Here is a 24,994-nt window from a genome sequence, read left to right as displayed (position 1 = left end):
CAAGCATTTATTATAAGTGTTGGCAACTGACTGGGTGTGTTGGGATGGAATGATGCCCCCCTCCCCCAGTACATCTAGTTTAAAGCCTCCTTGACCAGTCTGGCAAGCCTCCTACCAAAACTGTTCTTCCCCTTCTTTACCAGAGCAGCTCCACCAGCCCCCAATAGACCTGGCGTACTAACTTCAGTCCTATGTTCAAGACACCCAAACCCCTGACTATGACACCACCCTTTTAACCATTTATTGACCTGGCCAATCCTCCTAGCTTTTTCTTGGTCCTCCCCTGTATCCTGGAGAATTGATGAAAATACTATCTGAGCACCAGAGCCCCTAACCACCTCTCCCAGGGCTCTGTAGTCTTTCTTTATGGTCCCCAGTCTACTACTATCTATATCCCTAGCACCCACATGGATCACTAGGATTTTTACAACTACTGATTAATTAAAGAAACTGGAATCTGATTAAATGCTTAAAGTGAATATTTGGAAAGCAAACAAGAACCCACATAAATATTTTTGTTTATGTATTTGCATATCCACACTATGCCTTTAAAATCTCAATTCCTGATGTATATAAATTTGGTATATCAATACTTGGCATTTTAATACTACTTATGTTTAGCCTGTTAATGTTTGATAGCAATTACAAGCTTAATCTGAATACTTATCACGTTGGTAATGTTCTACAGAAAAACACATTTTGACATCACCGTAGCCAGCAGAATAGAAAACACAAGTGCAACGTTTGCTAGCTTTGGGGCGTCAGTCATGGATGGATAACTACAGAAGTGGAAGTCAGCAGGTTTTTTCTTTATTAATATTGGCAATACAGATATTCTGATAAAAGGAAAGAAATATTGAAGCAAGAAAAAGGAATTCATACCTGGCATGTTCCTGAACTCCAATAATCTCTACTTCACTATCAGAAGAAGCAATATTTATTTTGTCACAGATCTGGGCATTACCAGAAGAGGTTTTGTTACTTTCAAGATAGCCTGTATCCAAACACCCTACAGATTGGGAAAATGCAAATATAACCAGTTTGTAAAAGCTTACGCAACTCAAAAATCAGCAGGAACAGAAATTTCCCCAGCTAAGAGGAAAAAAGCCAAAACCCAAAAGTGAAACACTGAGAAATTTTATTAGATCAACTTATCTGACTTTCAGAAGGATGATCACTGGATTTATCCAGTCTCAGTAGCTCTAGTGATGGCATTGTCACACAAATATGAACAAAGCCCAACTACTGCATCAAGAACTCCACATAATTAGTCTTTCCAGCTGTTATTTTATGACAATCACAGAATCACAAAGGGGTTTGGGTTGGAAAGTGATTCCGAGAAAACTCCGGGAACAAACTTGCCAACAAAGTTTTCAAGCTGACAAGCAGGTATTCTTTATTGCGGCGCCGGGAGACACGGGGGATAGCTCCTTCTAACATGTGTCTCTCTGTTGCTACACAAGCCGTCCTTATATAGTTCCTGGGCATACATACATTACGTCATTTTCCAGAAAGTTGCCCGCATGCCTACAGAATTGTGGTGGTGGTTTCTGAGGGTCGTTTACTTCTTCCAACAATCTTCATCACTTCTGGCAGCCTTTGGAGCATGCGCAGTAGATGCTTATACCAGTTTAATTGGTTCGTTAGCACCAGAGACATAATAATCCTCCTATCCTCCTACTTATCAGTTAGTTTAACCGTAGCTCATCCTGGACACCTGCCATTCCCAGATACTCCTTATCCCTGTGTCCTGCTCTTCTAGACTGTTTTTCTTAAAACTGTGTCAACTATAACAGTTTATCTTGTACAAGAATTCTCAGTGTGTTCTCTAGCTGCATTCGATTTTTTTTTCTATGTATCATGCGCTTTAGTAATTTTCCATTGCTACTGTTACAAAGCCATTAAACTTAACATTACTTAAAACTGATTCTAAAGGTTTATATATTCCATTTTGTGATTTTGTGTCCCCCTTGTCTCAAAAGGACCTTAAATATCATCTAGTTCCAACCTCCTGCCATGGGCAGGAGGGACACCTTCCGCTAGACCATGTTGCTCCAAGACACCTTCCGCTAGACCATGTTGCTCCAAGACACCTTCCGCTAGACCATGTTGCTCCAAGACACATTGTCGTGGTTTGAACCCAACCACAAACCTCGTCCACTCACTCCTCCCCCTTCTTGCCCTCCCCCTGCTTCTGGAGGGACGGAGAGGAGAATCAAAAAGAATGCAACTCCCACGGGTTGAGATAAGAACAGCCCAGTAACTAAGGTATAACACAAATCACTACTGCTACCACCAAGGATAATAATGCTAAAGGAAATAATAAGAGGAAAGAATACAACACCTTAACACCAGCCGACCAATAACTCGCCCCACTCCCCCCAGCCGAGCACCGACCGATACCTCGTCCAACCCTGTAGTCCCTCTACCCCTTCCGGGTCCCTCCAAGTTACATCCTGGGCATGACGTGCTGTGGTATGGAATACCCCTCTGGTTAGTTTGGGTTTGGTGTCCTGTCTCTGCTTCCTCCCAGCCTCCCCTCCTCCCTGGCAGAGCATGAGGCTCAGAAAGTCCTTGGCCAGACCAAACATTCGAGCAGCAACTGAAAACATCGGCGTTATCACCACTGTTCCAAGGCCAAAAGATCAAAACACAGCACTGTACTAGCTCCTAAGAAGGAGAAAAATGACTGCTGCTGCTCAACCCAGGACACACATCCAACACTTCCAGGGACAGGGCAGCCACAGCTTCTCTGGGCAACCTGTTCCAGTGTCTCACCATCCTCATAGTGAAGAATTTCTTCCTAATATCTAACATAAATCTCCCCTCTTTCAGTTTAAAGCCATTCCCCCTTGTCCTAATACTACATACCCTTGTAAAAAGTCTGCACCTGTTTGTAGCAATTCTTGGGATAATGGACAGCAATTCCTCACACCAATCTTCGAATTAATGGACAGAAGAGTCTTAGCTCAGCTCTTTCCCACTTATCTCTCAGGCAATGGATGGTGGAGTCCTAGTTCAGCTTCTCACACACTTCTTCTAGGCAATGGACCTTGGAGTCTTATTTCAACTCCTCCCACCCATCTCTGAAACAATGGACAGTGGAGTCTGATTTCAGATCAGTCTCTCACAGCAGCCCAACATATGGCTGGCTTTCTGGGCTGCAAGCATACACTGTGGTTCATGTTGAGCTTCTCATGAACCAACACCCCCAAGTCCTCCACAGGGCTGCTTTTAGAATCAAGGATGTTGTTTGGGACAGTGTCAAATGCCTTGCATAAATCCAGTGCTAAGTTAAACTGTAACTAAACCTCTGAAATAAAATACTAAGACAATCTACTGTCAATAAATCAAACTCGATACTGTGGCAAGCAAAGCCTATAGGCTGAAAAGAAACACGACACATGTAAAGAATACGAGAATGATTCGTGTCAGGAACTTGGGTATCATTGTTACCAATGCACCTGTGACCAGTGTACCATGTATGGGATGTATAAAAACAACTCTGATTATAATAAATGTTGCTGTCAGTATAATGAAGGGAGAGAAGAAGAAACAAAGGAATAGAATAGTCTTTAATCATGTTTGACTGTTAAAATAATAAGGCTTTGTTTTACTGCTTGAGTGCTTTAAGGAAGGGGTTTGTGAAACCTATGCTTTGACTAAATAACCATATAAGGATAGAACTAGGGCAGTGATTAAGCTTGTGATAAACGATTCTTTATTAATAAATTACCAAGGGGTTCAGTACCTCTTCCAAGAAGTTTCTTCACCGAAAAGCAGACCTCGGCAACAAGAAAAGAACAATGAAAAGGGGCCGCGTCGGCATCCGGGTGCAGATGAAGAAGGGATTGGCTGAGACCCAAGACCAAGAAGTATAAGAGACTGGACCCCAAAGACCCCGGTGTGCGTCTTGGTGGAGCAGAGACTCCCCTATGCACCCAGCACTGCTTGCTTATTGCCTCTCAATATTAATCAATTGTAATAAAATAATTAAATCAGACCATGGCTAAGACGGAATTTTTATAACACACATACCAAGGAAAAGGTATTTATTTTCTTAAAATCAATCAATCAGTAGGGGAAGCCAGTTAATGAAAAAAACCTAACAAACCTGTCAGCTTTTGGTCACACTGCTTCACACATCTGCTCTAACATTATTACAGATTACTCATAAAAATCTGGTTTTCAGAAGTTCCATATATAGCAGTGTTGTTTTATTATTACTGTTGCTCGGTGTTACCCAGTTCATCAGTCTGTCAAACAAGTTCCCCCTAAATACTCACAATTAGTGTTGAAAGGATTGTCTTTTCTGCCAAGTACTGCTAAGAAGTTTCTTCACCACAATTAGTGAAGCTGTGTTGTGACATAATAAATAATACTTGCATGGAAAACACAAACCAGCTAAAACTATTATTTTACAGGAAATAATTTATTTTTTAAAATCAATTATATAAGATTTCAATAGAGAGAGATAATACCTACTTTTCTTTTTCTTTAAAAAAGAGATTACTTCTACTGTTTCTCTCTAGCAATAAGCTGGGGGACATTGGGCAGCCCTGAAGCAGATGACACTACCTACTTCTTGGAAACCACTCGCTTGACTGTATTACACAGGGGAAGAATGATTTGTCGAACAGGAAATTTGAAATTAGATTAATATGTTAATCTAGTTTGATTGGACACCTCTTCAAAGATGAGAGGAGGAGGACGTAATAACAATCCACAGAATTTCAAAGGTGTGCAAACATGCAGACCTGATTATACTTCCAAGTAGATCAAGAGGACACAGAGAGAAGAAATGAAACTTAAAACAAGTGCCAGGGAAACCTTCTAATGACTGTTTAAGGTACTTGGAAAAGATGCAAGCAAATAGAGGGACAGAGAACATAGTGTATGTCCCAGTTTTGGAAAGTGAAGACCCTTAGTGCAACATCTGATCAGGGCTAGAAAGGGAAGTAAACCTGTTTGCTGCCATGTACCAGAACGAAGAGTTTCCACCTCACAAGACAAAAACTGTTTGTCAGTGTCCTGGGTTTAGCAGTAGCAGTCAGTTTTTCTCCTTCTTAGTAGCTGGTGCAGTGCTGTGTTTTGACTTTCAGCCTGGGAACAGAGCTGATAACACTTTTTTTTTAGTTGTTGCTAAGTAATGTTTACTCTGACCAAGGACTTTGTGAGCCTCATGCTCTGCCAGGAAGGAGGGAAGGCTGGGAGGAAGCAGAGACAGGACACCTGACCCAAGCTAGCCAAAGAGGTATTCCATAGCACAGCACGTCATGCCAGGGGAGGCAACTGGGAGTTACCTGGAAGGGAATTCTATTCTCGGTCGGGCTCGTTTCGGCGGGAGGTATCGTATTCTCTTCTGTGTATTTGCTGTGTTAGTGTTTTTCAAGTGTGGGGCTTGGGCTAAGGTTCTTGTCTCATTGTACTTTACGGTAATGACTTGTAATACAATAGAATCATTGATCATGAAACTTATCTGGCTTATGTTCCCAGTGTGGTCACCACCTTTATACTTTGGGAGGTATATAATAAAAGTACTTAGCAATTACACATCTTTTTTCTCCTTCTCGGGTGGTCAACCTGTGAAGGAGACATTCTTTTACCCTATCAGTCCCTGTGTCCCGTCCCCATCTGTCCCCCCCCCAGACCGTTTACAGCATCATTTGAGAGTTTTGAAGTTTTTCAATGGCCTTTTAATACTGTTGAGACCTGTTGGCTGATTGTGATGGGGATCATCATGTTGGCATTCATACAGAGTGTGTTTTGCTCACGACCATTTCATCTGATTTCAAGAGTTAAGCAGAGTAAGTTTTGGGTATTGTCTGGGGTTAGACGACGATATAGGAGGACCAAGAGATTTTCCCAGAGGCTGGACAGCCATGAGTGGCAGGGTATGTGGGATAGTATTGGCAAGTATCTAAGTCAGTGGATCCCTCCAGTGCTTTGGAATTTCACCACTGAACAAGTGCAAAATCCATAAAAATTAGTAAAACACTTAAATGAGATGTGTTGTCATTTTAGCCATACCAGAGACGGGCAAATCATGGCAACGTGCTGGGGCTTGGCCTATGCTTACAGGGCCCTGTTCAACACTATCCAACACCTTCAAAAGGAAAAAAATGTCCCTGGATCTGAGGGCAAAGCAACAGACAGCACAGCTACCCCAGCTCCAAGCACTGCAGCTACACCACCCCCAGCAACAAGTACAGTCCCTACTCAAACCACACTGAAAATCACTGCAGCTAAACCAGAGGACCAATTCGTGCCAATATCGGTTGCCCCTGTACACAAGAGAAAAAGCAAAAAAGAGGCAAGAAGCGTGAAGCAAGATGAAGAAACAATGTATTCACCACCCGGTCCAGCATCTGATCAGGAGTCATCATCACATGACAGAGAAGAAGAAGAGGTGACTTCTCGACCTCGTACCTCAACCAAGCTATGGAATATGCAAAAAGATTTTACCCGTCAACCAGGGGAGCACATCATCACCTGGTTGCTCCAATGCTGGGACTATGGGGCCAATGGTCATGAACTAGAAGGTACAGAAGCCAAGCAGCTGGGATCACTTGCTAGAGAAGGGGGAATAGACAAAGCAATTGCAAGAGAGAAAAGGTCCCTCAGTCTTTGGAGGCGGCTCTTGGCATCTGTGAAAGAAAGGTTTCCATACAAGGACGATGTTATGAGTCATTCGGCAAAGTGGACTACTTTAGAGAAAGGCATCCAGTCTCTGAGGGAATCAGCCATTGTAGAGATGATCTATCGCAGGCTGGATGCCTGGAAAGGACCCATAGACCCAGATGAAGTCGAATGTACACGACCCATGTGGCGAAAACTTACACGGAATGCACCATCATCCTATGCCCATTCATTGGCAAGAGTAACCCGGAATGACATAGTACCACTAACAGTGGATGAAATGATTCATAAACTCCGAGAATTCGAAGACAATCTCACCCCTTCCATCATCTCAGCTGTGGAAAAACTGTCCGAGGATCCCAAACAATTGAGGGACGATCTATCTGATTTATCCAGTTCCTCACGTGCACCAACACGTCTCAGCTATTAACAAAAGGCATCCTATTGTTCGAGAGAGAAGATATGGAAGGTATACGCCTGTTCGAGAGAGAAGATATGGAAGGTATACGCCATGGGCCACCCTATGGTGTTACCTGTGGGATCACAGGGTAGCAGTAGTGATTTGTGTTATACCTTAGTTACTGGACTGTTCTTACCTCAGCCGGTGGGAGTTACATTCTTTCGATTCTCCTCCTCATCCCTCTGGGAACCGGTGGGGGGGGGGAGGGAAGAAAGGGGGGGGGGTAGAAACCGTGTGGCTGACTGGGTTTATACCACGACAGTAAGCTGGACTTAAAATGAATTAATAGCCCAGTCTGACTTTTTCTAATGTTACAGTTTGGATGAACATTTCTTGGCAAATATCACTGACTGCCAGAAAGTCCCAAAATGGGTCACAGATAATTCTTTAATAGAAGTGGCTGGGCACACTGTGAAATATGAAATGGAAGCACTCAGAGGCTTTGATTCATGTGGTAGTGATGCAAACAGGGAGCATTCTTTATGTGATCACTGCCCCAGTGATTCACATTGCACTGCTCCTGAATGCCACTCCTGCTAGAGTACAGGCAGCAGAAGAGTAGAACAGCCCTTGGTCACTGTTTCATGCAAACTGGTATGGATAACATCCTACCTTAATATGCTGTATTAATGACATACCACAATTCTGCATGCTTTGCTAGACAGGATAATGTCTGACAGAGGAGCAAAGAAGACCAGCTCTGAAATAGCCCCAAAATAAATACCCAGAGGTATAAATGGAAGCCCCAAAAGAGCTTTCATATATTACCATAGCTTTAAGTTCAGTGAACTTACCACCCTGATATCTGTTGGAGGGACGGTACGGCCTAGCACAAGCAATCCAGGAGGTTCGATTGTGTGGAAGACAACTTCCTTCTGCAAGTAATAGAGGAGCTGATAAGGAGAGGTGCCATGCTTGACCTCGTGCTCACCCACAGGGAAGGGACTGTTGGAAATGTGATGCTCCAGGGCAGCCTTGGTTGCAGCGATCATGAGATGCTCGAATTTGAGATCCTCAAGATAGTGAGAAGACCGTGCAGCAAGCTCACTGCCCTGGACTTCAGGAGAGCAGACTTTGGCCTCTTCAGGAACCTGCTTAGTAAGGTTCCATGGGATATAGCCCTGGAGGGCAGGGGGGGCCAAGACTCTTGGATGATATTCAAGGATCACCTGGTACAAGCTCAGGAGTGTTGCATCCCAAGAAGGAAATACAGCAGGAGGGCCAGGAGACCTCCTTGGATGGATAAGGAGCTGCTGAGGAAAATTTGAAGGAAAAAAGAGGCTTATAAAAGGTAGAAGCAAGGACAGGCAGCCCGGGAAGAATACAGGGATGTTCTCTGGGAAGCTAGGGACCAGGTTAAGAAAGATAAGGACCAGTTAGAATTAAACTTGGCTAGAGATATTAAGGATAATAGGAAGAGATTTTACAGGTACGAAGAAAATAAAACACAGACTAGGGACAACGTAGGCCCCGCTGAGGAAGCTATCGGGAGAACTGGCTACACAGGATTTGGAGAAGGCTGAGGTTCTGAATGACTTCTTCACCTTGGTCTTTACTGGCAAAGGCTCTGACCCCACCACCCAAGTCTTGGAAGGCAGATGCAGGGACTGTGAGAATGAAGGCCCTAGGCCCACTGTAGGAGAGGATTTGGCTCGAGACCATCTTAAGAACCTGAACGTACACAAGCCCATGGGACCTGATGAAATCCATCCATGGGTCCTGAAGGAGCTGGCAAATGAAGATGCTAAGCCACTGGCCATCACATTTGAAAGATCACGGCAGTCAGGTGAAGTTCCCTACGACTGGAAAAAGGGAAATATAACCCCATTTTCAAGAAGGGAAAAATGTATGACCCGGGGAATTACAGACCAGTCAGTCTCACCTTTGGCAAAATATTGGAGCAGATTCTCCTGGACAGCATGCTAAGGCACATGAATAACAATAAGGTGCTTGGTGACAGCCAGCATGGCTTCACTAAGGGGAAATCCTGCCTGACCAATTTGGTGGCCTTCTATGATGGAGAACAGAACGGATGGACCGGGGTAGAGCAGTTGATGTCATCTACCTGGACTTGTGGAAAGCATTCGACACTGTCCCACACAACATCCTTCTCTCTGAATTGGAGAGACATCATTTTGATAGGTGGACCACCCGGTGGATAAGGAACTGGCTGGATGGCCGCACACAAACAGTTGTGATCAATGGCTCAGTGTCCGGCTGGAGACCAGTAACGAATGGTGTCCCTCAGGGATCGGTGTTGGGACCTGTCTTGTTTAACATCTTCGTCGCTGACATGGACAGTGGGATTGAGTGCGCCCTCAGCAAGTTTGCCAATGTCACCAAGCTGTGTGGTTTGGTTGATATGCTGGAGAGAAGGAATGCCATCCAGAGGGGCCTCAACACGCTTGTGAGGTGGGTTGATGCCAACCTTATGAAGTTCAACCACGACAAGTGCAAGGTCCTACACCTGGGTCAGAGCAATCCCAGGCACAGCTACAGACTGGGCAAAGAAGAGATTCAGAGCGGCCCTGCAGAGAAGGACTTGGGGGTGCTGGTCGATGAGAAAATGAACATGGGCCAGCAGTGTGCGCTCGTAGCCCAGAAAGCCAACCTTATCCTGGGCTGCACCAAGAGGAGCGTGACCAGCAGGTTGAAGGAGGTGATCCTGCCCCTCTACTCTGCTCTTGTGAGACATCACCTGGAGTATTGTGTGCAGTTCTGGTGTCCTCAACATAAAAAGGACATGGAACTGCTGGAACAAGTCCAGAGGAGGGCCATGAGGATGATCGGGGGCTGGAGCACCTCCCGTATGAGGATAGGCTGAGAAAGTTGGGGGTGTTCAGCCTGGAGAAGAGAAGGCTGTGTGGAGACCTCAGAGCAGCCTTCCAGTATCTGAAGGGGGGCTATAAGGATGCTGTGGATGGACTCTTCACTAGGGACTGTAGTAATAGGACACGGGATAATAGGTTAAAACTTAAACAGGTGAAGCTTAGATTAGATATATGGAAGAAGTTCTTTACTGTGAGGGTGGTGATGGACTGGAATGGGTTGCCCAGGGAAGTTGTGAATGCTCCACCCCTGGCGGTCAGGTTGGACAGAGTGACATGGTTTAGTGTGAGGTGTCCCTGCCCATGGCAGGGGGGTTGGAACTAGACAATCTAAAGGTCCTTTCCAACCTTAACTATTCTATGATTCTATGATTCTATGAACAAAAAGATAATTAGCAGTAGAGAAGCCATGATTAGCAGAGCAAATACTGCAATAGTAGCTGAGTGTATATCAGGATTACAGCATACAGATAGATTTACAGACTCTGGCAATACAAATTTCATGCCTAATAACATGCCTTTGCTTTTAATTTCTTTGCACAAACATTAGGATGATGCCCAAAGGAAATATTTTGGTTGCCCTACAACAGTGCTTGCAAAAAAGCCCAAAATATTTGTCCATGCACAAAGATTTGATAGTTTGTCCTAATAAGATTTTTCACTTAGCTTATGTTGTTATTTTACCATGGAAACACATCAGTTAATGTCTGTTAAAATAGATAATAGCTGAATATTATATTTGTGAATAAGATGCAAGATTTGAAAACTATGTTTTCCAAATGCGCAATCCTGCACATTGTCAGAAAAGGCCAGTACTGACAAACATGCAGTCAGAAGTGTACCAAGGCTGCAGGGCTCTGGGAAAGGTGCATGCAGGAAGAAAGAGAGATTCAACCTTTTAGATTGTGACATGGCTATATCACCAGGATCAAGTTCATATGGACGTGTTCCCATAGTATCAGGGATGAAGAAACTTACTGAAATTTTCTTTTACTTGACAACCTCCTCCTTGCAAGTCCCCTTGGATAAAGGCGGAAGAAAGAACACAAATTTCTACCTGCAGTGCAGCATTGTACTCTATCCTGTGTTCAGCTGTAACAGTTATTTTTTCTCCTTCTTAGTAGCTGGTGCAGTGCTGTGTTTTCAACTTCAGTCTGAGAACAATGCTGATAATACACCAATGTTTTTAGTTATTGTTAAGTAATGCTTACTCCGGTTAAGGACTTTTCAGTCTCATGATCTGCCAGTGAAGAGGGACACAGGAAGCCAGGAGGAAGCAGAGACAGGTCACCTGACCCAAACTAGCCAAATGGGTATTCCATACCACAGCATGTTATGCCCAGTATATAAACTGGGGGGAGTTTCCCGGAAAGCCCAGATCACTGCTCGGGTCGGGCTGGGTATCAGTTGGCAGGTGGTGAGCAATTGCATTGTACATCACTTGTGTTTATTGTTTTCTTTTCCTTTTCCCCTTTTGGTTTTATATTCTCTCCCCTTGTTATTTCCTTTATCATTATTATTATTGGTGGTAGTAGTAGTAGTTTTGTATTATACTTTAGTTACTGGACTGTTCTTAGATCAACCCGTGGGATTTAGATTCTTTCGGTTCTCCTCCCCATCTGCCTGGGAGCAGGGGGAGGAAGGAAGGAGCGGGGGGAGGAAGAAGTGTGGGAGTGAGCAAGTGTCTGTGTGGTTTTGAGTTACCAGCTACTCCTGAGCTTCACCAGTCTCAGAAGCTAAGCAGGGTCTGGGTTGGGTCTTGTCTAAGGATAAATAACTATTTAAGAATACCACCAAGAGATCTTCCCTGAGGCTGTACAGTCATGAGTGGCAGAGTGTATGGGATCATATGGGCAAGCTCCTAGGCCAGTGCTTTGGAATTTCACTCCTAAGCAAATGCAGAATCTGGAAAAATTAGCAGAACACTTAGACAAGGTGTGCTGTTGTCCTGGCAATATCAGAGAGGGACAACTTACAGCAATGTGCTGGGGTTTGGCCTACGCCTACAGAGCCCTGTTCTGTAAAGAGCAGGAAAAAGATGCCTCTGGATCTCATGGCAAAGCAACAGACAACACAACTACTCAAACCCTAAGCACAGCAGTTCCCCCAACTCCAGTTACAAGAACAGCAGCTACTCAAACCCTGACAGCAACAGACTGCAGATACTCCATCTCCAAGCACAGTACTTACCCCAACTCTAGCGACAAGTAAGCAGCTACTCAAACCTCAGCAACAGACATTGCAGCCACTTCAACCCTAGTGAAAGACACTGCAGCCAGTACAACTCCAATGACACTGCAGCAGCACCAACCCCAGTGACAGACACTGCAGACATTCCAACTCCAGTGAAAGATATAACTGAACTAAAAGATCAGTCCATGCCGGTATCAGTCACCCATATATGCAAGAAGAAAAGCAAATGAAAGGCACGAAAAACAACTTGTATAGTGTAGTCGGGCTAGGTATGGTATAGGTATATATAGGTATATACTGAATATAGGTATTCAGTGAGTGAATTATATTGCACATCACTTGTGTTTATTGTTTTCTTTTTTTTTTCCGTTTTAGTTTTATATTCTCTCCCCTTGTTATTTCCCTTACTATTTTTATTATTGGTGGTAGTAGTAGTAGGTTTGTGTTATACCTTAGTTACTGGACTGTTCTTATCTCAACCCAGAGCATTTGACTGCTATTGCTGAACCCAGGACACCATGGGATTTACATTCTTTTGATTCTCCTCCCCATCCCTCCGGGAGCAGAAGGGAAGAAGGGGGGGGAGTGAGTGAGTGGCTGCATGGTTCTGAGTCACCGGGTGGGCTTGAAGCATGATGTAATCGTAAGCAGAAAGTGGAAGAAAGCTTGGCAAGAAACATTACTTTTTATTTCCTTACACTACTTTGAAGTACCAATCCATTATATATATATAATAAAGTCAATTTCAACTGTTCTAATAATTTAATAAATCACTTAGTAAAGGATTGGGCTTGTTATAAGTCAAACAGCTAACTATCAGTCAGCTGATCTCCTGCAAACAGTCCCAGTGAGCTTGGAAAATACCGGCTAGCTTCAAAAAGGCTGGAAGAACATCCAGCCATAGACCACTGTGAAAATAATGCAACAGAGATTCTCATATTCAAACAAAATGGACCTGTCCACTTGTCCTGGGTTCAGCAGTAGCAGTCATTTTTCTCCTTCTTAGTAGCTGGTGCAGCGCTGTAGTTTTGACTTTCAGCCTGGGAACAGAGCTGATAACACAAATGTTTTAGTCTGACCAAGGACTTTCTGAGCCTCATGCTCTGCCAGGGAGAAGGGAAAGCCGGGAGGAAGCAGAGACAGGACACCTGACCCAAACTAGCCAAAGAAGTATTCCATACCACAGCACATCATGCCCAGGAGGCAACGGGGAGTTACCCAGAAGGGCTAAGGCACTGCGGGGTTGGAGTAGGTATTGTTCGGTGCTCGGTTGGGTGGGGTTGGGGGAGTTATCGGTCGGCTGGTGCTTAGGTGTTGTATTCTCTTCCCTTGTTATTTCCTTCATCATTATTATTATTGGTGGTAGCAGTAGTGATTTGTGTTATACCTTAGTTACTAAACTGTTCTTATCTCAACCCGTGGGAGTTGCATTCTTTTTGATTCTCCTCTCCGTCCCTCCGGGAGTAGGGGGAGGGCAAAAAGGGGGGGGAGTGAAAGAGCGACTGCGTGATTTATGGGTGACTTTGTTTAAACCACGACACCACTCTATAATAATGGAACACCTTTTTCAAAATCAGCCACATATTTGCATTTCTTTAAGCTTTATAGACATTGAAAAGTAGCTCAGAGCCACCAGGACACTTCCAATGCAGGTGCCTTTGGCAGGCTTACATTTGGAAAACACAACATGAAACAAAAAACTGCTGTGCAAGGCAAGACTCCTTGTTTTACAGAGCTAAAATTCTTAACATGGGTATTAAAAAAATTAGTGGAAAGGAAGGCAGTATGTTGGCATAGAAGGCTATGAGATGAAGTTGATAGGAAACATTCCCTGTTAACTCTGCATCCAGAACACAGTAGCATTTCATATTGTGGTTTAACTCTTTTGTTACTGAAGAGTTGCAAGCACTTAGTGAAGCTGAACAGCGTTTACAAGCTACATGAACTCTGAATTCTTCCACAGTATTCATGTTCTTGCTTTCTTGAAGGATTTTTTTTTGCTGTCTCCTGATGCTAAGCCTACTTACCACCCTTATCACCTTTTCACCCTTCATCTTTATCTGATGGTCCAATTTTCTAAGATATGTTAAAAATGCAGATAGAATACGGGAATAATTAATGCTTTTTAAAAGAAATAGACAATTGCATTACTTAAAATGAGATTATGAATGGTTTACTAGCTGGTGGCATGTGTTGTCATAATCAACAATTCAGTAACAAGCTTATCTCACTTTAATTTAAAAAAAAACCCACCACCAAAACCCCAGACCTAAGTTCCAAGTAGTAATTAGAGGGAAAAGAAGGAGAAAAAAATAATTAAGAAAACTGGAGTTAAAAATACATTGCAGGAATCTTTGTCAGTTTTTATCAGTTGTAACTTGGAATAAATGTCAGGCCTTTTTAATAAGCACCTGTACTGTTTTATTGCAAAATCCACACAGGGAGCATTTCAAGCTGTGTAAACTACAAAAATGCTGAAAGGAAGAAAGGGAGAGACACCAGCTGAGATGCTGGAACAAATGTTAGAGGAAGTGAATTTAAGCAAACCTGTATCAGTGCCCAGTTCATCTAGCAGCCCTCTGGTTCTCCAGGCAGATCCCGAGTCTTGATTTCCTAAAGAATTACTGTGCTTTTGAACTACTGCAGCAGCCAACAGATTGTCCACATTTACCACTTCTGGGTCTGAATTTGTGTCTGATATATCATAATGAGCTACAACTGGAGGTCCATCTGCAGAAGGAGAGTAAAGCAACATGGATTAGAAGTCAGCATACTGTGAAAGACATCTTTATAAGTACAAATAATTTGTTTAAGGATTAATACTATCTATCTCCTATGCGAAGCCCTTAAAGAACTATAAATTATATGAATTCTTAAACTTCAGTTAATGAACATAGTCTGAGATTAGAGACATTTTAACGTTTGCATACACAGAAAACACAAATATAAGAAAAACATGTTTATCAATGTATCAGTTATTTGTGTATTATCTTTTGCATTAACACATAAACATCTCCATATCTGACAATGTTACAATTACAATCTTAAAAGGATAAAACCTTCAGTTTAAAATAAAAAATAATAAGTTACAGGACATAAAATTTGGCAAGACATCTAGAAAAATTTACAAAACTCAAGTGATATCTTACATTGTGGTTGACTGAATAAAACTTTTTTATATAATTGATCCAGTGACAATAAATTTAACATAGAATCATAGAATAGTTAGGGTTGGAAACTAACTGAAGATCACCTAGTTCCAACCTCCCTGCTATGGGCAGTGACACCTCACACTAGATCATGTTGCCCAAGACTCTGTCCAACCTGGCCTTGAACGCTGCCAAGGATGGAGCATTTACCACTTCTTTGGAAAACCTGTTCCAGTGCCTCACCACCCTCACAATAAAGAACTTCTTCCTTATACCTAACCTGAACTTCCCCTGTTTAAGTTATCATCAGGCCACTTCCCTTTCATAACATTTACCCATCAAGGGCAGGGGAATTTTTAAAGATGAAACATTGTTTGGTGTTGTTTTTTTAAAGATCAAGAGTAGCAAGAACTAAAACTATAATGTGCAGTGATAAATATGCTTTTAATTTTATATGATTACCATATGCATTTTTGGCCACCAAAGTGAAGGTGGAAAGAGGGAGAGAATGCCTTACATGAAATCTATTCTTGAAGAATAACAAAAAGATATTTTTGGTCTATTTTGTTAGGGCAGACTATTTTCTTTGTGAGGAATGAAAATTCTAACTGGAAAGCATTCTAGAAACAGAAAAGACTCAGAAAAAAGTAAAAAATCAAGACAAAGCAGCAGAGAGAACAGATAAACATTGCAATTCTGAAAGAATGCATATTTTAACTCAAATGCTTTGTCTCAGCTACAGCTTACCAATTAAGGGTGGATGAAAGTGGTCGGAGTTTCCACTCCCCATATGAGAGAATCAAAACTTCCTTTGGGCCAAGACTTCATCCACAAAAATGAGTATGAAATAGATAAACATCTTTGCTACTGCAATTCTTTAACTCCAAGAAAGTTCTGGCAGTTGAGGGTTTGCAGGACATTATTGTTATGGGTATGATACATAGAGGGTATAATTTGCATGGGATAATATAAAATAATCATAAACTAATAACGCACTTAGTAAGATAGGACCTTCAGAGTTTCAGAATGACTAAAGAAGTATTTAAAAGTCACAAAGAATAAAATGAAAAGACTTCTTGGTCTTTAGAATTCTTTTCTTGCAAAGCCCTGCTTGTTCAAACTATCAGATAAAAAATTCTCTCCTGTTCCTTTTGTATTCCACAAAAAAAAAAAAAAAAGATGGAAAGCTGTCTTTCCAGAACTACATTTTTAAACAGTGACAGATTAATGCTGCTATTAATGGTTGAAAGTCTTGCAGAGATGGTGGTTCAGTTACATTTTTTCAAACAGTAAAATTCAACTTCTGAAGTATGTCTTTAGAAAGATAAATAGGTTTATACCTGTGAAATGCAATTTTAATTCCATAATCCCACAGACTTGGTAACAACTGATTGAGTAGTTATACAAGCTGTCTTTCTACCTTATTACCTTTGCTTTATTAGGGATAAGTGAAATTTGCCTTGACATATGTATTCACATGCTCCAGGAGAGTATGAAATAGCTTGAGCCCAAGGTACCACAGAGCCTGCACTTCGTTAGCTTTAAGTTTTTTGAGTTAAGTAAAACCTTGTATGCCAAATCTGGCTGAAGAAGAAAACTAAATTACTAGAAGATACATTGAAATTTAACTTTCTAAAGAATATTTAGACTTATACACCTGTCTTCCTTACCAAAAGAGAAATGGAGCAACATTACAGTGTTTCCCTAATAGGTTGTTCCCTTGAGATTACCCTGGTGAAATCATGTTAGGGCATATTGCTTAAGTCATACTAAAGATCAGTTTTGCAAAAAGGTATGAAGAAATTCACAAAATATTTCTCATCAGACCTGCCTCCAAAACAATTTCACAAACCAATGTTATATTACAAACTTAAACCAGACCCAACAAAAATAAATGGGTAAAAGCCAATGTATTAAAGACCAAACTGTTCACAACATGAAACACATGATTATGACTGAAAAAGAAGTCCTGATAATTAACTGAAAGGCAATCCTTGTCTTTTTAAAAGACAAAATAATGGAATACCAAGTTCAAAATTCAGCTGGCTGAAGTTCAGTTTGTGTCATGTGTGACAGCTGATAATTAAATTACATGCAGAAGTTACAACTAGAATGAATCACAAGAGGCATGTTTTCTTTCATTCTTATCATCAGAGTTCAGCATGAACATATAATGTGATCTATAAAAATAAACAGTTGAGTGCAGAAGATACGAGGGTCAAGTACAATATTGACTATTTGACCATTTTTTCAGTAGGTTATCTAAAATTTCAGGAGCTATGCACTGTTCCTTCAGGTCTTTGCTTCTCTCACTTCTTACCAAGATCTCCAAAAGCAGAAGTGAAATTTGATTCCAGAAATGTCTACACGAGTAAAATTATAATTGGACAAAAGGCACCAAGAGTCTCAAGTCAAAATTGTACCACTTCTACATGTATAATCATGCAAAAATATCTAATAAATGTATATACATGCAGAGTGATATTCTCATCACCTACCCATAGCAATAACTTGTGTGGAAATCTTCATCAGTAGGAAATACAAGCATAAACTTGTTATCTGTAGTTCCACTCTTGTATCTTCCACACTTCCAAACAGCACACCTTATAACTTAGCTTAAATATAGTATACATCAGACTAAAATATTTTCAATATAATTTACATACTATACTTATATTTATCAGTGTAATAGCCACCAATTTAACAATCTGGAAAAAACAAGCTGCCTATTTACAAAGCAATCACAGCAGAGATCTATTTTTGCTTTTCTCAGCCTTGCCATTCAGGAACAGATTTGGAAGTGAAGGGCCCCCGACACCAGGGTTATCCATACCTGTCACCAGTAAATGACTGAGGCCAAGATAATGGCTAGAACACTGCAACAAATCCTAGGATTTCCAGCATGTATCAAAGAAGAAATAATAAATGCTTACATATGCTTAAAAAAAAAGGTAAATAAACAATAATTAAGTTGTAGACAACTACAACTAGATGAAAGTTACAGTGAAGGCATATTTTAAAAACTCCTCTAAGTTCCTCCATTCCCCAAAGCCTGTTTCCTTTTCATTGCTACAAGGATGGGACAGGAGGGGTTAAATTTGGAAATAAATAATACTTCCCCAGCCAACTATGTGATGTGATACAAAGTGAATGTGTGATACCATGAAATAAGGAAAACTGGATTCAGCTAGGAAATAAGTGAAAAAATGCTTTCAGGTTGAAAAGTTTAATGGATTAACTATGATCATAGTTGTAATTTATCAGCTTTTCTTTACAATAGAGCCACTCCTCATAATTACTGACTAACATGATTTCAACAGATAAAAAAAATACAGACACAAAACAAACCATGCCAGAATCCAAATTTAATGTAACAAAATTAAGAGGTTCTCTAGTCAGTAATTTAAACAATCAATGTAAGAAAAATTGCATCTTTTGAGAAGCCAAGGTAGCTGGAAGGCTTACATTTCCCTGGTGATAAGCTTTAATTCATTCCTAAAACAATAAATTCTTGGAAAATGCAAGGCTGAAAGTTAATAAGTATCATCAGCAAAATACAGCTTTAACAGGGGGAGAGAAAGACTGCTTTCTTTGCTTGCCTTTTTTTTTTTTTTAATAATTCAGAGGCATAAGTCATCATGGGGACAGTGTTTCCAAGTGTCCAATTCCAATTCTCCCTTAATTTACACAGATCATCAAAACTAATTCCTCTCAGGACAACTGTATCAGAAGCCACATGCACAAAACCCCAGGTCTACGCATACCAACTTTCATTTTAAGCTTGCAACATAGAAAATTAAATTATTTCTTATCTGGTAGCCACTCTCATTCTTTTCATAGAGCCACATCTCAATATTCAGCAGTCTAAACTGTTGTAAGATGCACACTCCTATTAACCCTTATTCATTATAATGGCAGCACAAGCAAAAAGGGGGAATCAACTGTAAAATTGCAGCTATAGGTTAAAAGCAGTGATCCAGCACCATACCTTTGCACTGCAACAGCTGTGTATCAATGCACAGCAGTACTTTATCATAGGAAAAAAAAAAGATATTAGCTAGCAGAGCCTGAATGGGGATTCTAGTCTGTTAAGTCATTATTTCTCTTTAGCTTTCTTAAATTTAGGCATGTAGTGCAAAGCTCATCACTTAAACTCCCTCCCACTGTAGCCAAAGAGGCACTTCAGGGTTAAGTAATCCCAGCCTGGAAACTGCAGCCTGGAGCATCATCATCTCTCCTCCTTCCCCAGTAAACAGAAAGAATTCAGACAACCACTTCTGACAAGGCACCTGACTTTTACACTGCTGAAGTACAGCAAGATGAATTCTAGGATGGGATTTAAACTTCACTATATTTTCTCTACAAGCAGTAGAAAAATCTCCAGAGAATTATCCTGATTGAAAAAATTTCCAAATTAAAAGTCTAACTTTGATGGTCATCAGTGTCTTTGTAATGAGGAGATGTGGAGCTTTATTTAGGTGTGAATAAGCTAAGCTTTAAAATATACAAAACAGGTATAATAATAATAACAATAATAATTAAAGCACTTTATTCTTACAAAAAGTTTTCCATTAGGGAATCTCAAAGAGCTCCAAGGTAGTTATTAACCTCCATTTCTAACTATTCTATGATTTGCCTATGGGGGAAACTGAGGCAAGCAGAGATTTGCAGCTTGCTCAGCGCTAACAAGCAAAGGAATTCAGCTTTGCTGAAAACAATATTCCCCTCAAATTACTGAGCTATTTTTAACTGGTAAATTATTGAGTTTAGAAATAGTGTTTAGGAACGCTTTTGTGAAACGTGAAAAAGCTAAAAAGATAATGCACTGAGGCCACCTGGGAAGCCCAAGGAGACATGACTGCTTCCAGCCTCACTTCTACATCTTTACTGTGAATGTAGGCACTGCTTTGTCTCAATCTCAGTACTCTAAACTAAATAACAATTATTTTTTATGTAGCAAAAGAGAATACTGAGACATTTTAAAATAATAAAAGATCTAAGAATGCCCTCAATTACACCTGACATTTAAATTTAAGATATGATAACTCCATTTACTTCACAATTAAGAAAATATAGAATGCACTTTAATACCTATATCAATTTTAAAATCAGATGATCACTACAGTAATTGAAATAATTTCTAGGTTTTGGCACACAAAATATGATTCATCTTAAGTGACTTGCCAAAGTAGTTTTACAGTAGACACTTGAGTAACTTTTGATCCAAATAGAAAGGCTTCATCATATATAAGACTCCAGGCTGAAGTGTCAGTCTTTTTCTTTTAGATAAGCACCACAAACCTGATGTTAAAACATGATCTAGAGCTGCTGCGGTTTCATAAAGTATGTGCAGTTCAAACAGAATAAACTAGCTGAACCCTAAAACAATTCTCAAAGGTGGGTGGGGGTGAAAGAGATCTGTGCTTTTTTATGCTGTTTAGCAACATGAAACACTTCATTACTATTTATATTTATTTATTTCAAGTTACAGTAGTTACATTTCAAAATTTACAGGGTTAGACAAAGAATACATTGTAAATACAATAAAAACAATAGCAATGCAACAACATGCTCTCTAAAATCATAAAGTGAACTTTATCAATGAATCCACTTTCCTCACATTTTCCTTCATTTCATACAGTAAAGCTTTTGTGCTTGTTTTTTTATCATAATAATAAAATCAAAACAACATGATCAAATGAGTATCTGTTCTCAGATGGGATCATTTTTAATCTATTGCATCAAAAAAGATCTCAAAAATTCAAGTCTTGCTGATCAACATTCATTCTTTCAGGCTTTTTGATGGCTAGATGGAAAATATCTTGGATTTGTTTTAACTATATATAAAGACATAATAAAGTATGTTTTATTGTGCATTAAGCAAAGGTATGTGGAACATGGCTGTGTATTGAAAATATCAGGAAGTGGCATACACTTTATATCTCATGATAAGATTTATTTTCCCTGATGCCACCTAATGATTTATTGATTATGGAAGCAGATAGATTAGCCAGATCTCTTCCACAGTTTTACTTGCAAAAGTGTATCAGGAGGGTTTTGGAAACCATCACACCCTACTCTGACATAGATATATGACAGTCAAAAAAACCCCAAAACAATTTCCTATGTAAATACAGCTTACATTAGGAAAAGGCAGGCAAACGTGCACCCTTCCAGAAAGCATTACGTTTTTGCATGTATGAACTTCATCTCTTCTCATGGAATGAGTAATACAGTTTTGATGCAAAACTTGTGATGGTCCAGACTAACCCCTTGCTTGGTCAGTCTGTGAGATTTCACAAAGCACATCAATTCACTTATAACTTAATAAGCCTATTTTCCATGTGTCTTCATTTTGCTGATCTAATACTATGAGACTAATAAAATTTGTGAGACTGATTTCTAGCTTTATGCTTTTCAAGCTACTGTCCATCTCTATCAATCAGCCTGAATATTTTAGCTTCTACAGTACAAATTACACAGTGCATTTGTTCTAATACTTCCAAATGTGACTGCAGTAGTCACAGTGCAGGCCTCAGTTATTTTAAAAACATCTACTTAACTGGCCTGATTTACACACACTCATGAGGCAGACTCCCCTTAAAATCAGCTGAAGGATTCTCTAACCAAAACCTGCAGAATAAATTCAAATTCTAATGAGTTGAAATGATAAGCCCACTGAAATTAGTAGAAATTTTCTACTGGTTTTAATGGAGCTAGGATTGAATTTCTTAATACACTTGAAATATTTTTTTTTAATAAAAAATATTTACAGTATGTGGATACAGGAAGAGACAAAATATATTAACAAGAGAAGTCAGTGATAATAAATATATTTCAATTTGTAAAATAACTGCCAAATATAATCCCGTTTCATTGAAGTGAAGATTGGTTCTCCAGTCTTAACTCTAGCAGCTCAGAAAAAATAACATAACAATCCAACAAAAACACTAAAAGATTCTGTTGACTTAAAAAGAGATGTATATTTCTGACCAAATTATTTTGTCCTAATACTGTTAAAAATAACACCAAAGAGCAGTACACCTTAAAGTTTTAAGAATTTTTTCCTTTCCTCCCCCCATCTTTTTTTTTCTTTTTTCAATAGAAACACCAAATAAAGTTTAACTGCCTTTGTTTGAATGTGTTGTATGTTACCTTCCCCCCCCCCCCCCCCATAAAACCTGAAAATTCAAATGTTTCAGATAAAACAATGTGTGAAGGGTGGGATTTCCTGCAGACCCCATTTGAGGGAGGGAAGCAGCACAAATCCCTGAGGAAGAACTTGCAGCCTAAGCCTGCAAAAACACTGCACACTAAAGCCCCTGGAACTGCCAAGGACTCCTACATATGGTCCAATTCTAGGAGCATATCCTTTAATTTTTCATTTAGTGAATTGCCAGTTTGTATTTATTGATATTTGAAGACATTTCTTTTGCATTTGCAAAAAAAAAGAAAAGCTAACAAAGTAGCTGTGCTTTACCTGCTACTAAATCCTGACTCCACAGTTATATGGGTGTTCAATTGCCCCATGCAAAAACAGCTGCTGCATGGAAAACATAATTCAATATTAAAAATAGCAATATATATATGAACTTGGATAGGCCAGTTGGGTTTAAACTGGCACCATCTTCCAGCCTGCACCAGATGATCTGACTTGAGGCATTTACTTCTTCAAGCAGTAAGAGAAATCCTTTAAAAAAACCTTCTAGTTTCTGTACTCCACCCTTAAGTATAAAAGCTAGGACAATTAGAGAAACTCTAAATTATCATCTGTGATTCTCCACATCTGTGGCAAAACTCCTACTGTATTCTTCTCTACTCGTTAAATTTGCTGGTATTGAAGTAACTTGTTGAGATGTGAGCATACATTCAAAATGTAACTCTTGTTTGGAAATTTGAAGTGTTTCCTTCTGATAACCAAAAAATAGTCTTAAATAAGGCCAGACTACTTTAATGAAATACAGAATGGATGACATTATAATTTATCTCAAAATTTCAGCTGAAGAAATTTTAACTCCCTGAAAGTTTCTAGTCAAAGCCCTTTGAAAATAAGAGCTTATAATAGAAATCATGACAAACTTAACTGCAGCCATATAATATAACAAAAATATTTCCAGAAAAAAAAATAAATCTGAAATTACATATTGGGAATCTGTTTTCTCAGAGATGCCAAAGCCTGTGGCCACACAGGTTTAAAATACATTCAGCACTAGGATTGGTATATGAAGGCTTGTTTCTTCAATGCTCTGCATCTTTCAAATTCACATTACAAAGCAAGAGAGATGCTCCTGTTTAATTGTGCAGCCTGCCAAATCCTTCATCCAGTAGGTCATACTACACCTGAATAACAGAAAGGTGGGGTTCCACCTTTGTTGTGTAAATCAACACACAATTTTCATTTCAAAGGAGGTGATTTATGACAGCTGAAGATCTGGCTCCAGTTTTCAGGCAAGTGAAAAGAGCAACCCAACAGAGTAATATTTACCATTTACAAAACCATTTCCAACCATTGGTCTTGCACAGGTGTTCTTAACACTAGGTAGCTTTTGTGGGGAAATTAAATTAAAATTATACGTAATATGAACTATTCCCTCAGTCTTCTGGGTGCCTTGGAATAATTTTACATACTGAGATCAGTGACTCTTACACATTAAAAGAAACCAGTCACTGCAAAAAGTTGCTTCTGCATGCATGGGAAGAATTGTAAAATCGTCATGCTTTAAAATATGCTGTTCTTACTATTGGCATAAAGGTGTGTGTGTGTGTGTGTGTATAAATCTATAAACACCAGAAGGATCCAAATATTTTTCAATATCAGCACATAATCTTCCCTAAAGGATCTTAAATTTTAAACATATGAGGACAAGTTTATTAAATTGCAATTGAACATAAAATAACTCATTTAACTTTTACCTGAAATGCTCAGTTTCAGATGAGGAAGTTTTCTTACAAGTTCATATCAAAATCTTTGTATCAAAATCTGTAAAGAATTTATTCCAGTACTTAAAAGTTATCTCCTGCATAGTCTTTCAAACAGTTACTCTGAAATTAAAACAGCTCTCTAACCTCATAGGGTTTTTTGGTTTGGTTTGGGGCTTTTTGTTGTTGTTGTTTTGTTTCAGTTTGTTTTTTTCCACATCACATACTTAAAAAAAAAAAGTCTGGGCCAAGAATAATGTTAACACACCAGTGTTAGTATTATACTGATAACAAAAAACATTTCTTGAGTTCCTGTTACAGGTTTGACCCAATCGCCCATATAAATTGATGGAAAAACTCCCACTAACTTTAGGGAAGGGGGAGGGGAAAATAACACAAAAGAAAGAAAAAAACAAAGCCCAAACAAAGCCCACCTAGCAAAAAAACCCAAACCACACACACACAACCCTCCCCCCCAAAAAAAAACCCAAACCCAGATGTATAGAACATACAGTGGTTACTTCCAACAGGAAGAAAAGGAATTACACTAAAATAATCAGGGGGAAAATGTGACTGTGGTTTAAATAGTAAAATAACAGAGCTAAGAGAGACCTACGGTGTTCTCTCTACTTAAATTATGTCTATGCAGAATTTTAGTTGACTTTATTAGAATTTTTATTTCATTTGCATTAGAAACTTTTAGCAAGTTGTAACTGCTGATGAAGAAAGGCCTTAATGAAGTGACCAAAAAAATCCATTTGTACTGATAATAGTAAGAATTAAATAGAGATTTCTGATATACATTT

At 39.7% G+C, this 24,994-nt stretch overlaps 1 protein-coding gene across 8 annotated transcripts in view; it reads right to left on the bottom strand.

Moving 5' to 3' along the window:
- LOC136004181 (protein ARK2N-like) overlaps positions 1 to 24,994 on the bottom strand; it is a 97,322-nt gene that overhangs the window by 40,057 nt on the left and 32,271 nt on the right. For 7 of the 8 annotated variants that reach the window (XR_010608256.1, XM_065660447.1, XM_065660449.1 and 4 more), the window contains exon 3: positions 14,668 to 14,850. Coding sequence is in view for 7 of the 8 variants with exons in the window: in XM_065660447.1 (XP_065516519.1) it covers positions 14,668 to 14,850 (183 nt within the window). In the remaining variant the exon portion in view is untranslated. Of the gene's footprint in view, positions 1 to 882; positions 1,010 to 14,667; positions 14,851 to 24,994 lie in introns of all 8 variants that reach the window. The other variant, XM_065660454.1, reaches the window with a different exon arrangement.

This window comes from Lathamus discolor, chromosome W, assembly GCF_037157495.1.
Source record: "Lathamus discolor isolate bLatDis1 chromosome W, bLatDis1.hap1, whole genome shotgun sequence".
NCBI lineage: Eukaryota > Metazoa > Chordata > Aves > Psittaciformes > Psittacidae > Lathamus > Lathamus discolor.
This window is presented reverse-complemented; position numbering and strand designations above follow the sequence as displayed.